General features: G+C 44.8%; 1 protein-coding gene across 1 annotated transcript in view; it reads right to left on the reverse strand.

Annotated features, from left to right (window-relative positions):
- Positions 1 to 3,110: 3,110 nt before the first annotated feature.
- The window catches only part of PHKA2 (phosphorylase kinase, alpha 2 (liver)), a 41,344-nt gene continuing 27,558 nt past the window's right edge, over positions 3,111 to 16,896 (reverse strand). Inside the window, exons 23-31 of the mRNA XM_009325482.1 lie at positions 15,292 to 15,371; positions 14,964 to 15,042; positions 14,709 to 14,838; positions 12,883 to 12,984; positions 12,105 to 12,223; positions 7,376 to 7,543; positions 5,715 to 5,768; positions 4,148 to 4,348; positions 3,111 to 3,620 (exon numbers count right to left, since the gene is read on the reverse strand). Coding sequence (XP_009323757.1) covers positions 3,447 to 3,620; positions 4,148 to 4,348; positions 5,715 to 5,768; positions 7,376 to 7,543; positions 12,105 to 12,223; positions 12,883 to 12,984; positions 14,709 to 14,838; positions 14,964 to 15,042; positions 15,292 to 15,371 — 1,107 coding nt within the window. The 3' untranslated portion in view covers positions 3,111 to 3,446. The remainder of the gene's footprint in view (positions 3,621 to 4,147; positions 4,349 to 5,714; positions 5,769 to 7,375; positions 7,544 to 12,104; positions 12,224 to 12,882; positions 12,985 to 14,708; positions 14,839 to 14,963; positions 15,043 to 15,291; positions 15,372 to 16,896) is intronic.

Genomic DNA, 16,896 nt, shown 5'->3' on the forward strand with positions numbered 1-16,896 from the left:
GAGACCACAGTTAGCAGGACAGAAGCCAGACAAACTTTGTAGCCCAACCATTACGTTTTCACATTTACTTGTAGCAACAGCAGCCCAGAGGGCTTAATGCCGCTTTTGATCTGCCTAGTCTGACAAACTCGTGTCCTTTGCACCGCAGCAGGGAGAAGGAAACAGCCGTGAGGCAGCGAGCAGGGAGGGCGCTGGCCTGGAGGAGCTGGGTTGGGGCCAGCGTGCAGTATGTGCTCTGAGCTGGACACAGCTAATTATTCTGGCCAGTGCCCCCGACCAGCCCTGGTTTCCACTTGCAGGCATGCCTGGCTGCCCCCCCCCCCCCGCGGCGTAAGTGCTCCTGTCCCCAGAGCTGCAAACTGCCTAGGGCAGCAGTGCCTGTCAGACTGGAAAGACCAGGTCTCAGGTGGGTCTGTTTTAATTCATTAATGCCCTTATTTCCGAGGCACAGGACCTGGCTGTTTACCTTTGCCTTCTTTCCATAAATGAGTTTCCAGGGACTTGAAGTTGACCATGTCATCCTCTGCTGGCTCCCCTGGGAAGCCCGACAGCCAGGTCGAGCCTCTGCCAATTAGCTCAGCCCCGCTCAAACTGCAAAGTCGTCACGTATTTCAACTGGGAGCACACCCTCACCACCACCAATGCTAGCTCTGCTTTGCCACAGCTTTACACACACACACAGGTGGATCCTCAGCAAAGCAGGGGGGTCTACAGAAAACCTTATTTGCTTAATTAGGTTTGCACTAAGACACGAGACTCCAACTGGAACGGTTCTTCCGTCTGGGTAGTAACACAGCAGCAAACACAGCTGTGCCCGACCTGGAGGTAACGTAAGTTTCCCTTCCGTTGGCCTTGCGTTTCAGAATCCCACCCTTCACCACCAGCTACCTAAACTCTTCAAATTACCACATAAATACTTTCCAAGTGCCTGCACTCCATGTGATAATTGATCATGATGATCATAAATACACCAAAACCTAGGTCATACTATGAATTTCAAATTAAAGATACCAACGATACTCCCATTAAAACAAAAATAAAAAGTGTTAAGGGGCGTCCAGGTATGTTTGGCCACGGGCTCGATTGCTTCAGACTTCAATGCAGCTGCATGTAAAACCAACTACATCACCCTTCTTGTTTCTGAAAACAAGATCACGCTGTAGGTAAAAAAAATAAACAAACTAGGAGTCTGAGGGGAAATCATCTTGCATCTCTCACAATCTAGGATTCAACAAGAACAAAAATAACTGCTACTACTGACTTTCCGTATGATACCGGATAGAACAAGAAACCACCACACAGGCTCTTGTGTGCTCACGCTCTGCACTGTCGCATCTTGTCTGCTTAAACTAGACAAAGGATTTTACTTTCATTTACCGGGAAACAAGCTAAGTGGTCTCTCACAATACCTATGAAAGAAAAAAAAAACCAAATGAAGGCAAACCCCTACAAAACAGGCACCATGCCAATAAAATGACTTCCACATCCAAGTGCTAATTGTACCTGAACTGTACCTTTATACCCCTCAACAGGCCCACAGTTCTCATGGTGGTTGACACAGTACGCTTGCCTCTCAGAGCATCCAGTCCGAGGGCTCCTATGCCCTTGGACTGCCAAACTCTCCTGGTCTCTGCTAAAACATGAAATCGCCTCCTAAGGCTTCCCACACCTTCGCTCTCTTGAGCCAGCGTCCAGATGTTGTAACAGCAGCAGCGACTCCGTAGAGGGACAGCACTGCCATCGGGAGTGGGATGGCACTGCCATCGGGAGCTTAGCCTCCCCAGGACCGTGGGTGCTGGCGACTGGCAAGTGAGACAGGGGCTTACTTCCCTCCTTTCATCAAGGTATTTCAGATCTCTCTATAAAACTGGAACCAAAAACCTCATTCTCAAAAGCACCACGTACTATTGTTACAAAAAAAAGAAGTTTTCAAATCCTGTAAAAAGGCAGTTATGTTTTGAAAGAGTGGAGGGCGGTCTCACAGAAATACGCTTATCAGGCTTATTAGCACAGGAAATTCTTACTTTTTACAGGCCATATCTACTCTTTTCCCCTCTACCTGGCAAGACGGAATCGCTCGGATCCTCTCTGCTCCCACGGCAGCAGTGCCGGCATATCTCCACGCTGCTGAGAGAGCCCGTGGCTGTGGGTGGGACTAAAGCTACGGCCGCTTTCCTAAGCTGTCAGCCAGGTGCGTGCTGGCTGGTGGCAAAACCAGCAGCACCGGCACAAGGAAAACCGCAGCCGACGTCTGGGGTAGAGCAGGATTGTCCCCTCCAGAGGCAGCCTACCTCTGTTTTCAGTTTAAATGGCCACGGAGCCGTTTCCCTGCAGGACACACGTATTCTCCCTGAAGCAGCTCGGAGCAGCCACAGAAACTGGTTCCCAGTGGACAGATTCAAGGTGCAGGCACTAACCTGGGACCTGTCTGAAGGGAGGCTTCCAGGCACCCCAACACTAACTACATGTGACAAGTGCGACTTCAAATTAAAAAAAAAAAAAGAAGAAAAAAAAGAAGAAAAAAGGAAAGGGGAGGGGGGAGGGAGGAGAGAAACATCAAAGCCTTCCATAAACTCACGCTGCGCTGGAAGGGTGGCAATTATGCCGTTCTTAACTCTGAGGCTATTTGCAAGGGAAAGGATCGGGAGACTCGGAAAGGGTGCTCGAGTGGAAGAGGTTTATCTTGCTCCATTCAGAGGAAAAGATTACAGGCATAAAACTGTCTGTCACCTTGGAGAAGCTGGAGTCTTGAGATTTTGCCTCCAAAGCCTTGGGGATGCAGGGAAGGAAGCTGTTTTGTTCAGATTAAAGACAGACGCAGCTTCCTGAGAGAGGCTATCCCTCTCAAATTAGTGGATATTCTAAGACATTTGTCTCTACTGGCGTTAGCCCCGCACTGACTAGGTGCAAATGAGATGAGGATCAGGATAAACGCGTATTAGAAATACAACCCGGTTATTTCAAGTTATTCCTATTCCTCTAATTTCCATTTCCCTGGACGTTTCACACTGTGCATTAGTGATTCACAATGACGTACATTTACACACAGCAGGAGAAAACTTAACGAATTCCATCACGTCCTGTATTTGGGAGACTTTATGCCTGAGATACAGCTCCCTCGTTTTATCATGCCTTTTGATCTCCACAGAGTAATCTGTTTGTCCCTTGGCAGAACTGTGTAATTCTTGCTAATTTAATATGAATTACATTTACGCACTTTGGGCAGAATAAGCCTCCGTATTTGTTATTTCTCGCACACTCTCTTAAAACCAGGCCAAATGCCACCTACCTGTCCCCCGCGGGTAGGCATGCACGTAGCATGACGACTAGTGTGAAATGCTGAGGTAGGGCACGGCACACACGCATGCAGCAACTAAATGAGAGGTTCATGACAGGGAAATGGGGAGAAAGAGCTCCTGAGCCTTCCCTCCCGCGTGAGGCATCGCTTATTGCATCGCACAGCCTGTGCTAGGCAGGAAATCATGCAAATAAATAATTATGGCTTTTGTTAGGTACGTCATGGTGCCATAGGCCCCGCTTGGAGCACTGTCATAAAAAAAGTGGCAGATTCCTGTGGCTACGTCTTTCTCCAAGATACTACCAGTAGCTCCGAATGATTTCTGAAAAGAGACAAAAAAAGAAGTAGGGAAAAAAAAAAATAGGGAAAGTTAGGCGTGCATGCTTATTTATTGGAAACCCCCCGCCGCATTATGATTTTGCATTTATGCTGAATACTGAAAGCAATCCCCCTTTCCCTCATGAAAACCTTAATCAGGTTTATTATAGGACCCACATGACTTAGTTGCATCCGTGTAAGTAAATGAGGAACATGTAACTTCACGGATTGTTGTCCTTCGCGGGGGGGCGGGTGGGATTACTCAAATGTTGGTAATTCTAATGCCTTGGTAAAGCAAAACTTCAATCTACCCACTTACTTCAGAGCTCGTTAGCCACTACAATTTAATTCCCTTTAAATCTCCCACAATTCTGAAATTAGTTTTCCAAATATATTTCCAGAAGATACTTAAGTGATTTGGTCTATCTTTGTAGGGGAAAGAATAAGATCAAGCTCACCACACGTATGAAAAAAGGAGCAGGGGACAATTTTCAAATGCGGATACTTCCCACCGCTGCCCTCTGAACTCACCAGCTCCTGCAGAAACAGGTCATTGGCCACGTGCACGATTCGATCCACGTGGATGATGCCCCCGATGCTGTTCACCTCGATGTCAGAGAGGAAGGTGAGAACGAGAATGGCTTCCACCAAGAGCTGCCTGTACTCGGGCTGGGGTACGTGGTTCAGCACCGACTCCACGTGCACAGCAAACTTGATTTCGCACGGGGTCATCTGGCAAGTTTGAGTGGAAATGGAAAGAAAAACTGACAAATCCAGAAGACTAGTTCCCCTCATCCTGCAAGCACTTAACCATATGCTCCTCTCTGCACACGGGGGTAGACTGGCTGAAGCGAACAAAATGTTTGTGCGGCTTTAGCACTTACAGAAACTTTTTGCGTTGCTAGGCCCTGATCCTGCAAACAGTTACGCAACTTCCAGAAGACTGCTCCAGCCCTGCAACCCATCGCACACACGTTTTAGTTACGTGCAGGACTGCTGATGCTTAGCTGGCAAATTACCTCTTTGCTCCTCATGCTGCGGGCTCACGCACTCTGCCTTCTAAGGATCTTTCTGGCATCACAGGTTAGTTGCGCAGCCAAAATTACTGTCGCGCTTTAAAAATAACCACCCGCTTAGAGTGAATGCTTTTCCACACAGAGATACAGCTATATTGGTTGTAGAGCAGCCTAATTTGCACTGGCATAGCTGTATGGATGTTACGTGAGAGGCTGCTGCCTTAGGAGGTTTGTGCTTATTTCGTTTGATTCCTTTAAATAGCAAAATTAGATACTGTCTAGGTCTGACAGGCTGAAAATATATAAGCCGATTTATCTACAGAATAGGAAAAAATAAAGCTCTCCACTCTGCAAAAACAGGTTTAAATTCGGCAGAAAATTCCAGCCCCTCTTTTCAGCTGTTACCACCGTCCCTCAGAAGGAAAGGAAGCCAGAGACAAATCTGAGGGAACCAGACAGGACAACAGTCTCAGGCACACAAGCACCTCTCCTGCGCCGATGGATTACCGTTCACAAGAGTTTGTTTCCTAGTCGTGAATTCAAAACTTGCCAGAGCGCCTAAAGACAGAGTGGCAATCCAACTCAGGAAAAAAATGTAAGGAAAGGTTATGGATTTAAAGAGTCAAAGCTCTGGTTAGAAACAATCATCCTTAACTGGTATTTACTTTTGAGACCGCGATGCCAAAATACACTGGCTGCTGTTGCAGCATACTAAAAAAAAGAAGCGGCAAGCAACGTGCCTGCTTCATTCCAACAAAGCTGTGCTCTCTTCTCGCCCTGCCCGAAGGACTGCCATCAGCCACCCCGTTTCAGGCACTGCTCCGTGGGCGCACGGGGTCAGTGAAGGTGGGCAGAGGGCAGGCTCAGCAAAGGGGAAAACCTGCCACAAACCTGCTCCCAGGCCTGCCTGGCAGGAACTCATCTGCACAGCCCCGGGGAAGCTGGCAGAAGTGCTGGGGGAAGGTCCAGATCTTCTAACCTTCTTAAAACCAAGGGTCTGCAACAGCAGCCCCACTGCATCTTACACTGTCAAACCAAACATTCAGTCATGGGGCTACGAAATCGCTGGCATTTTACTGTACCTCTCTGGTGGTTGAAGAAGGAAGGACATACCCGTCAATGGACAGACCATGGCACTGAAACAACAACATTTTGACAATGAACAGAAATTACAGTTCTTGCAAGCAAATCTGAGTGTTCTCTGATACTGGCCAATATGTAACAACCCTCAGTTAAAAAAAACCCAACAAAACACAAAAACCCACACAAACCCCCAAACAACAACAACAAAACCTGTTAAAACTATTATTTCACCTTTGCTGAAGAAGTTACTATGTAACCTGGCAAACATTAGAAATAGCCTGACATGACACGTAGAGAGCGTGCTGTGTTCCAGTCCAGCTACTGAAGGGGAGGAAAATACTTAAGAGAGCCTCTACAGCAAGAGGCACACAAAGGAGAAAAACAAATCAATGAGAACATTCTGTGGGAAAGGATGTATAAATAAAAGATAATGTAAAAGCACGACAACAGATCACGAAAGTGAGAACCTTTATTTTTCATTTTCACTAAAACAACATTTAGTTAAGTGTTTCAGGTCCAGGGCACCACAACTCAAGGATGTCAACATGCTGTGGTGCTTGGGCATGGGCCACCAACGATGGGGGAGAGATGGTGTTAGAAATACCAAGCGGTGCGCAAGAGAAGAGTGACAAAACCTAAATGGTGAGAAGGCAGGCTAAGGAATGACATTTCTGGGTACCTGAGGTACAAAAACGCACAAAGAAGAAGAAAGAGCTTTTATGAATAGTCCAAAGAGAGTTTAAGAATGAAATATTGAAGACAACTTAAATAAGCACAATTGATTTTAATAGCCAGAAAACCATTCCAATGCTCCCAGCTATTACGTTAGGTCAGGACAGAAATGATGCTCACTCTACTGAAAGATCCCATTAGTAAATAGCCACGAGGTCATATATGACTCATCTTGGCCAACATCAACACTAACAGCTTCAGCGTAAGTGATTTTAGAAGGACAACCAAAATCAACCTGAGCTGCTGATGCACATTTTTCCCAACTGTGTAGGCATGAACAGCTCAGTGCTGCAAGGTGCCAAATGCTGGCTTTCATCCAACAAAGCAGAAGAACGCGTGCATAATCACTTTGAAATGAGTAAAAATTCATAATTCCCCTCTCTTCCTTCCTGGAGAGCCGCTTCAAGACATTTCCATACACCCTGAGCTCCAAGGTGCTGGCAAGGATTACTTTTCACTTAAAAACAAACAAAAAAATGTTAAGAATGCCATACAGCTCAGAAGAGCCAGCAAGAGATCTCAAGGCATTTTGGAAGAGTCCGTGCAGCTTCCTACTTCATTCCTTGCATCCTTTCTGAACTGGAGCGCCTGAACTGCCCTGCATTGCAGCGTCCCTCAGCGGCACTGACCACAACTCGCACTAGGCCATGGGTGATGCAAGACAGACAGTGGTGGAACAGAATCGTTCAGCCGAAATTCAGCGCCAGCGGTTTCAGAGAAAAATACACTTTCAAACAAACACGTGAACTTGTGTTAACGGAGCCCTTTTATGTTCAAGAGACATGTTTCTACTAAAGACTCTAGTTTCCACCGGTCTTCCAGCTGAAGACCAACTTCAACTCCTGGCAACACGCCGCCTCTCGACCACCACCTCCCCAAGTTACCGTACAGCTTGCTTCCTTCCAGCCCTCCCCGGCTGTCAACTTACCTTCTGAAGGATTTTCCACACTTTCTCATAAAAGCCAACAGGAACTCTGTTAATAGCACCATCAAGCCTCCTTCTGCGCAGCCACTGCCCTTTTCGGTCACCCCAGCTCGTCTCTCCTTTGGAGCCAGCAGGAGAAGTATTAGTGGGAGACGATGGAGTACTGCCCCTCTGTAAGAAACGTTAAAGCCTTGGTTATTTGCTTTCTACCACCCCAAGCACTACTCCTGGTGAATACATCATTCTGTTGCAATGCCACCTCAGAACCAGGGAAAAAACACAGGCCGTGATGTCATGCAAGATGACGGAGCAGGATTGATCCCTTTCTCTCCCCTTCACAAGCTTCGCTTCTCCAGTACTTCAATCATTTCTCAACAAAACAGGCGAGCAGTTCAACAAGGCATAACCCAGTAAACTTCACTGCTTCGTTCAACACAAGGCACGACTATTTTAACAAGTATGAGTTGGCTGCCAGGGCAGTGTCACTGGTGTGCAAGATGGTAGGATTTGCAGGTAGGTCTGACTTGGACTTCGGGCTCAGGGTCGTTAAGAGAACCGAAAGGTCCATGAGTCCAGCAAGAGAGGTCCTCCATGCAAAAAGCTCCATTAAAGTAAGTAGATTAAAAATTTACTTCATGTAGTCATGTAATCATCATCCCTGCCTCTCTGTAAGTATCAGTCTTGTTTCCTTTATTGTCACTATTGCTCTATTATTTTACTCTACCAGACTTGGAGACTAAATTAGGCAGCAAATCATCTTCAAAGTTGTGGCACTACCACTAAATTCTTGTTCCCATTTCCACACATGCAGTCTGCCTACTCTTTGCACTCCCAGAGACCGTGCTTTTCTGTTTCCTCGCTCCTTTTTGCACACCTATTACTTTCAGCCCAGAAAGGACTTCACTGAGAGCCCCATCTCAAATCCCATCATCTCTGAGTAAGGAACTGCCTAAGCAAAGTACTGGGGAAGGTGGGAAATAAGAACGAAAACTGTACGTTTGCAAAGGATAGGCTCACTGACTCTACACAGCCAAGCACTGCAAAAAGACCAGCAAATGCAAACAAAGTCCATATTCGCTCCTGTTGGTGTCAGTGAGGCATAGGTGGTGTTCCCTTGACGGCCTGATGCATGCTATTCCTTTCCACTGCACGCTGAGGCAGAAAGAACTTCCTCCACCCTGTTGCGCAGAGCTAAGGGATGCAGGAGGTCAGCAGGAGGGTGGGTGCCAAAGTAGAGAAATCCATCTGCATACCACACTTAATCTGTCTACTCAGGTGGTTCAGAGAAGCAAAGATCTCACTGACCAATTCTATGCACTTGAATCAAACACACAGTTGAAGCCTGCCTTTCTGGTACGTGGGAAGAGAGAGGCCACAGCAACCTGGCAGTTGTCTGGCCAGGCCACAGGGCTAGTGGTGCTCTGCAGTTGTGTATTTAGGACACTTGGGAGGTGTGCCACCGACAGCAAGTCTGCAGACGCAGAGAACCACGAATCACAACCACCAGTTTGAAGTGCATGCAGAGCTGCAAGCTTTCTGTCTCTTCATGACAGATCTGGAGCCTCAGACTTACTTTAAATTATTGAAGTTTCTGTTGGTAAAATATTTAAACAATCATCTTCCTTCTTAACAGCGAGAGCATAAGAGCAGCTACAGTTCTCTGCCTTGAAAGAAGATGACTGCCCGAGGAGATACCCATGCCCATAAAATGCCTGCCTCAGCAACCTGAAGCTGTTTGGGGTTCATTAATGTCCATAGACTGCCAGCATTTATCAACACTACATTACTTTTAAATACCGATGACACCTGTAGCATAATTCACCATCAGGTAGCTAAATCTGCTATAGTGCTTTATCTGCTACAACTGCTTAAGCTTCAGAATAACTAAGTGGATCTAAATGCGAGACTCAACTTCTATTAAAAGATTACTAATGAGAATTGGTTCCCAATGAAGATGAACAAAACAAAAAGGTAGGGTTTGAAAGCAAGTTTTTATGCAGGAGAAGCCACAGGAGGCGTCTAGAGCTAAGACCCTTGAACACACACACACACACACACAGGGTGAAGAGCAGGTGCAGAGCTGCAGACGGTGTTTTACCATGGAAGCGAACATGATGCTGGATATGGAGTGGCCCTCACGAAAGAACTACAAAACAAAACCAGACACCAACATGTCAGACAGACAGCCATGACAGAACAGGATGCAAACAAGGTTAAGTAAAGTAACCCGTCCATGCAAAGACAAGAAACATGGAATAAGCTCAGATACTCAGGCAAAAACTGCGACAGCCCCTGGACTCTTGCAGTGCTGCACTTCAGTTGACTTCGGGGCAGCTGCTGCCGATTCCCAGGGTCACGACGACGCAGACCCAGCTGTGCCAGGAGCCTCCTTGGTTGTGGTGCAGCCACGAGCTTCCCATGCCATCCACTGAGCTCCAAGCATGGCCAACACAAACTGCCACAGTTTAAGATGCATGCAAAAGCTTCCCTGTGACTCAGGGCTGGGAAAAAACCCCAAGCTCCCCACTTCCATTCCCCATTCATTGCAACGTCAGCAGCTTCTCCTTGCACAAGAAGGCCACCTTGCTGCAGAAAGTCTGCGGGCTGCCAACTGAGTGGGCAGCGCTAAACAAACAGCAGCAAGGCAAAATTTTCACTGAAATGTGGATGCACCACCTCGGACTTACAGCACTGTTCTGTAACTGTCCACCCCAAGCCATGCCTCCTAATTAAGTGTTAACGGTTCAGAGCCAGGCAAACGCTTGATGTTCAGACTCAAGAAACAACGGCAGCAAAAGAGCTGCAGTCACTCAACACCTGAGCTCTGGTGTAGAGATGTTAGTGCAAGTACTTGAAATGTTCCTTGTCACACAAATTTAATCCCCCTCTCCCTCCCACCAAAATGACATTAAATTAGTATCTAGTGAATTATTCAGAGAATGCAGTGAGATGTAGCAGGAAGCAGCATGAATGGCAAGGTGGAGGGAACAAAAATAAAACCAGCCAACTCCTCCTCTGTGCAAAATACCAAGTTTCCGTCTAATGCAAAAGCAACGCAGGAAATACATTTCCAACCTCAGCAAAGGTCCAAGTGTTTCAACTCAGGCCCACCTCTGTATTTAAAACAAAATAATGCTGCCACCTAGTGCCTAGCCCCTCTTCCTTCCTGGAAAGGCCCTGAAGTCCCACACCCGCCATACAACTGCAAGCCCTGCTCAGTCTGAACCCCCAAAGTCACTTCAGAGCCGGTGGAAAGCAGCTAGCAGCACCTTCACAGCCACAGCCGTACCACGAGGCTCAGCCATGACCATGCTTAGGCAGTGGTACGGCACAAACATGGCGACCAGGTCTTGTGAGACAGACACCGTGCGTTTCACAGGTGCCTTTGCTTCCCTGCCTGATCGTGTCCTGTGAAGAATCATTAACTGAACTTTATTGTCGCCATCAAACACTCCATGTCAAGACCGTGCAGAAATGCCACTCCTTTCTGAAGGCTTATCGAGCAAATCTGTTTCACACAATCACAGGAAAACATCACATACTTCCTCAGAAACTTACAGAAATGGCCTCAGATTAAACGAATCAGGCTTGATAAGCTCTCAGAAGAGAGGGTCTTTCAAAAATATGTTTCTAATATAGAATCACAGCATGGTTGGGGTTGGAAGGGACATTTACAGATCATCTCGTCAACCCCCCCTGCCATGGGCAGGGACATCTTTCACTAGATGAGGTTGCTCAAAGCCCAGTCCAACCTGACCTTGAACACTTCCAATGATGGGGCATCCACACCACCTCTGGGCAACCTGTGCCAGTGGCTCACCACCCTCTTTGTAAAAAATGTCTTCCTTGTGTCCAATCCAAAACTACCCTCTTTCACTTTAAATCCATTGCCCCTTGTCCTGTCATAACAGGCCTCGGCAAAAAGTCTCTCTCCACCTTTCTTATAAGCTGCCTTTGTATACTGAAAGACCACAATAAGGTCTCCCTGGAGCCTTCTCTTCTCCAGGCTGAACAATATGATGGCATTCATTCTTATAAATGTATTTTACTTGATCACCACCTTCCTATTTATCTAGTGCAAATGAAAATTACTAGTAGAAACATAAAAAAAAGAGAGATCAAAAACACTCATAACAAAACAATCAGTCACATTCATTCAGAATATTTTGGAGGTATTTTCTACAATATTACTTCATACGTTCAGTTGCTGTGTACTTTAAAGTATAGAACTTAAGTGTATATATATATTCTAGCAGTAATCATCCTCCATTCCTGAAGAAACAAACCAGGAAGAAAATAAACCAAGATTTATTTTCCAAGTGTATCTTTTCCAAAAGGCATGTGGACCACATTAGCAACTTGTACAGAGTATAAAAATGAACACTGTTTGCATGAAAGCTTCACTTTCTACATCTGACCTTTCCTTAGCTAAAGATGATTAAAGAGCTGTTTTACAGTTGATGCCACGAATGCATTAGTTTGTTCAAGTTCTTCTATATTCAGCATGTGAAACAAGAACAAAAAAGGAAGTATATTTTTGGAGGAAACATCCCTTTACTGCTTTCTGTTTAGTGATCAGCTTTAAATCAAAGGATCCTTGGGAACTTCTGTCATTTACCAAGAATCTGTTTGGCAACAAAAATGGTCTCCTAAAATTAACACACAAAAATCTAACGTAACACAGTACCAGAACAGCTGCATTTTCTGATAAGCGTTGACAGAAACCCCTCACCTGCTTCATCTCACTCTTCAATTTAGTAATACCGCTTCTTTCTGTTTTGGTTGCTCCAGAATGCCCCATTTCATGAATAGAAATTGCAGGGCTAGATGAAGAGGAATCTACAGGTCGCACTAAAAGAAGCAAACAGACATTTTTAAAGTTCTAGGGGGTAGAAAAACAGATGATTTTTTATCTAGAAGTTAAAGATAAAAGCATATCCCTTCACAAGTGTACAATGCTCTTGGTGACAGCATCCTTTCAAATCACATCAATAGTTCAAGCCTGATTACATCAAGTCAGGGGCGTAGATCCATACTTGGATATTGGGACTTGGTTTTCCAAAACACTGAGCAAACATAGCTTCAAAAGACATCAGAGTTGCAATGAGTCTGTGAGGGCTCATGAGCTGAGCCACAAAAATATGGCCCAGGAGACAGCTGAAGTGCCAGTCAGGAATACCTGGGCATCACAGACATGCTCCTTGAAAGCAGGTTAGACATGCCCTTTTTATGGTCTTCGTTCGGTCATATAAAATTTCTTCATTTTAAAAGTTTGCCTTCATATCACTGAAAACTTGATACAATCTTATTTCAGTGCAGGACAGCTTCCATCATACGTGTTTTGTTTATTCCACAGCAGACATACACAGGTACTGGCCACCCATGATTAACACATCACCTACACCTCTATTTTACGTACCAAGAGAGTAGATTCCTACTTCTAAGACAATCTAACTTTGTATTTATAGTTCTCACTTAACAATATGCAAGTACCCAAGTGGACAACTTACAGCTTCTTTCCACACCAAACTCTTTTCCACTGAGAATATGGTGTAGGAGATTTTTCATATCAAAGGGACTTAGATTCATCAAACTCTCTGAAGCTTCTTCACCTAGTGGAAACAAAACAAAAAGAAAAAAAAAAAAGACAAACATCACTATAGGTTGCTTTATAGGTTGTTTTCCTAAGTGAACTGCCGACTGAATGAAGTTCAGTCACATCTCCCTTGTGGCTAGCGCTTCCTTTAAAAAAATTAATATGTAGAGTCACATTTCAAAGAAAATACATTTCAAGACAAAACAACAAACACTGCATGGAAACAACGCTATCTGCATTAGTGAATACTATGCTGCATCTTGTGTGAAATCTCACTGAAGCTGATGATGAGAAAGCAGTTGCTCCTTTGTAGAGCAAGATCGCTTGGAAAGGCGTTACAGCCATCTCCCAAAAGCAGATGACATGCAGATATAAATTAGAGAGCCAGAGTTATCTTCCATAAAGAAATGCATGCATGTGGAAGGCTTGTGTTTTATTTGATGGTAGGTGAGAGAGAGAAAAAGCACATACATACACATGAGCACACGTGTGTGCACAGACAAGTCTCCCACAGGAGAACATGGAAAAGGCAACAGTGAAGCTGAGGGCAGTACAAAGCAGCTGGCTTTTAAGGCTAAGGAATAACAAAAGTGATCCCAGGAAAGAGAGGCTTTGCACTATGAAAAAAGCAGCTTCCGCTATTCAGCTACAGGTTTGGGGGAAACAGGGCTTTCTGTACACTCTTCATATAGAAACAGAATTATCCCAGAAAATTACTTGGCTCCTTTTGTCACCTTCTCCTAAGGGAGAAACCCACCACCCTCCCGGTGGCAGCTAGCCGCTCAAGTTAGAGAGCAGCAGCGTCCAAAGTGGGTTCCATCTAACCAACTCCCAGGGACCCCCACTTCACTCCAGGAGGGAGAAAACTGGGAAGACCAGAACATACGCTTCCACAAAGTTATCCCCCTTCAGGGTGTGCTAGGGCATTAGAAATGGTAACAAGAGCTGAGCCACAAAAATATGATCCAGATCATGCTCCTAAGTGTCAGCATTTGACTATATATTTGTCACATTAACTTGATTACGTTTCATGACTGCTCCTTCTTAGACTTCTGATCCCTTTAAATGTGGGAAATTCTTCCATGATTTTTCAGATCTCTCTTCAATCGTGATTTCTCTCTAGTTTCACTTTTCTCTTCCAAAATGAGTTTGAAAATATTTTTGCCTTGCACCACTTGTTTGTTATTTAATTATTGGGCTTTTTAGGGCATATGCAACATCTTGCGAGCCTGTAAGAATTTTTTTTTACTGACCTCCTGGCAAAATAACATATTACTAGCTGAAATCTAAACAGCAAATATTTTTCAGCTAAGCACATTCAAGGGGAGAAGGCTTACACATAGAAGGAAGAAGATCAGAAGTTACTTTGAATAAAAACTGCTGGAAGTATGAATTAAGGCTCAAATATTCAGAAGATACCTAGGGTCCTAATTCTCATTGACATTAGTGGCATTGGGTCCCTAAATACACACACATGTGCGATTTGATGACCCAGACCTCAAACACCTACTGAAAGTCAGGGGACTTCAGTATTTAATATCCACTTCAGTTTGAATAACTGGGGGCTGGAGGGGCAGGAATCTTTCATTAGGTCAAAAAGAGAAGTTATTTTCAAAGTTTGTAACTGCACATGCTGGATGAAGAAGTTAATAAAAGGATTTAACATACAAATGAAAAACCAACCACTGAGGTGAAGCAGAAATAACGCCCTAAGTACCCTTATGTTAAAATTGCTCTTACCTGAGCATTTTAGACTCCGAGCCAGCTCAGTGGCCATCACCTGAATTATCAGACCAATACGGAGCCTGAGCATCTCCACAAAAAGACTAGGCTGTGACCGGACATACATCGCCAAGTACATAATTATTTCCTGTAAGGACAAATCCATAAGGGCACCCATTCAGAGTGGGTTCTTTCGGCTCTCCCAGTCACAAAGCAAATACTGCCGCCACGCTGGGCACAGCTGGAAGAACCCTGTCTGCACATGCTGCATACCTGTGTCAGGACTGCAATACTGATGTCTTGGCCGCTGGCTTCATAAATAAGATCTGTGAGCTGCTCGGGTGGCAGTGGGCTGCAAGAAGGCAAACCACAATTAGCAGTGACTCTGACACTTGCTATTAACCTCTTGAACAAGCACTGGAACCAAGTCACCCAGAAACCATCTTTGCACCGCAAAGGTGCCTATGATTCTGCCTGGGAGGCTGCAATTCCTTCTGAAGGTGAGGAATAAGTTTTAAAACAAGATAATAGCAGCAGAATGGTACCGGCAGGAAGATGAAGGACAGGCTGCTTCTGTAACTGAGGCAGAGCTCCAACTTACGTGGTAATAATTTTCTCGCGGGGTTCTGGTGGCAGGCCCACTGTAAGTTGCTTGTGGTGCGACAGAAGGTCTGTGCATGCCTATCATAATGCGACAGAAAGCAAGAGACCTTTCTCTGAGTCATGTAGAAGTGATAACAGCTTTTAATTCCCAAAAATGAAGCATTTCTTTAGCAATTTTTAAATGCATTTCTATTAATTACCAGACATGCAGATCCAGCAGAATGCTGTTAACTAGTTGCCAAAGATCCCCTGAGGTCAACAAGGCTATGAGAGTCTGCCCAGGCTGAAAGCCTGCTTCCCTGCTCAGTGAAAGCAGCAGCATAATGATTAGGGACTCCAGTGGGGCTGGCAGATCAATAAAGGACTTTATCATAAGATAAACATTTGTTCTTTATTTAAGACAAAAACCATTTTTAATCAATGAAAAACTTGGCAGTATTAGCTAAAAAAAAAATAATCCTGCATACTAATATATCTCTTAAAACAAACAAACACCGAACATATTGCATCACATTCCTGAATTAGGCACCCTGATACATTCTGAAATAGGTGCTTCCCCCAGCACCACGGTGTTTATTCTTTTATATCAACCTCCTTTAAAAGTGGGTGTTTAGTTTACCTGTTTTAGCATCCCGAACCAAAGACCTCACGGAGCAATGTTCCTCTGATTTTGAAGAGTCTGTTTTCCCTCCCTTAACGTGGAACAAAACATATCATCTCTACTCTCTTCCTCCCCAGTTCTTTGTCAGTATCTTCTCAATTGAACATACACGGCTTTCTGTGAGCATGTCTGTACTGCTTGTCCATCACGTCTTGAGGATGGAAAAGGTTATAGGCTTAATGAAGTACCACGCAGGGCGATTATCACAAGTTGCTCCCCGCAGATATGACTGTCACTAAAATAGGGTATCCTAGGTGTGACAGTCAAAGCTTTGAAAATGGCCAGGAATTAGAGAAAGAGCTCTTCAGAAATATACAGGGATAAGTAGGAAATTAAACAAATACTTTAGAGTACTTGAGAGGAAACATTTTTGTCATGTTCAAAATCAAATATGTACCCTTACTGTGGATCTTTCTCGTTACCATTTAATAGTCCCAGATACTTTAATGCCTCTGAACAGCCACATCTACACACATGGCAGACTGTCTGCCCAACGGGAAAGGAATCGGCAGAACATGTTTTTGGTGCTCCAAAAGTGTCCATGCTATCACAATAGCAATAGACAATTACCAATGACAACTACAGCTTTCAAAGCACACAATTAAGCATCTCTGATTAACAGGGATGAAATGAAGCCTTCGCAATCATTTACAGCGTGACATTCTCAGTCCATGCCAACATTAGCACAGTTCACAGTACAGATCATAGAATCATAGAATCATTAAGGTTGGAACAGACCTCTAAGATCGAGTCCAACCGTCAACCCAGCACCACCATGCCCACTAAACCATGTCCCTAAGCGCCTCATCTACACGTCTTTTAAATACCTCCAGGGATGGGGACTCAACCACTTCCCTGGGCAGCCTGTTCCAATCTTTAACCACTCTTTCAGTAAAGAAATTTTTCCTCACGTCCAATCTAAACCTCCCCTGGCGCAACTTG

This window comes from Pygoscelis adeliae, unplaced genomic scaffold (assembly GCF_000699105.1).
Source record: "Pygoscelis adeliae isolate BGI_AS28 unplaced genomic scaffold, ASM69910v1 Scaffold386, whole genome shotgun sequence".
Lineage (NCBI taxonomy): Eukaryota > Metazoa > Chordata > Aves > Sphenisciformes > Spheniscidae > Pygoscelis > Pygoscelis adeliae.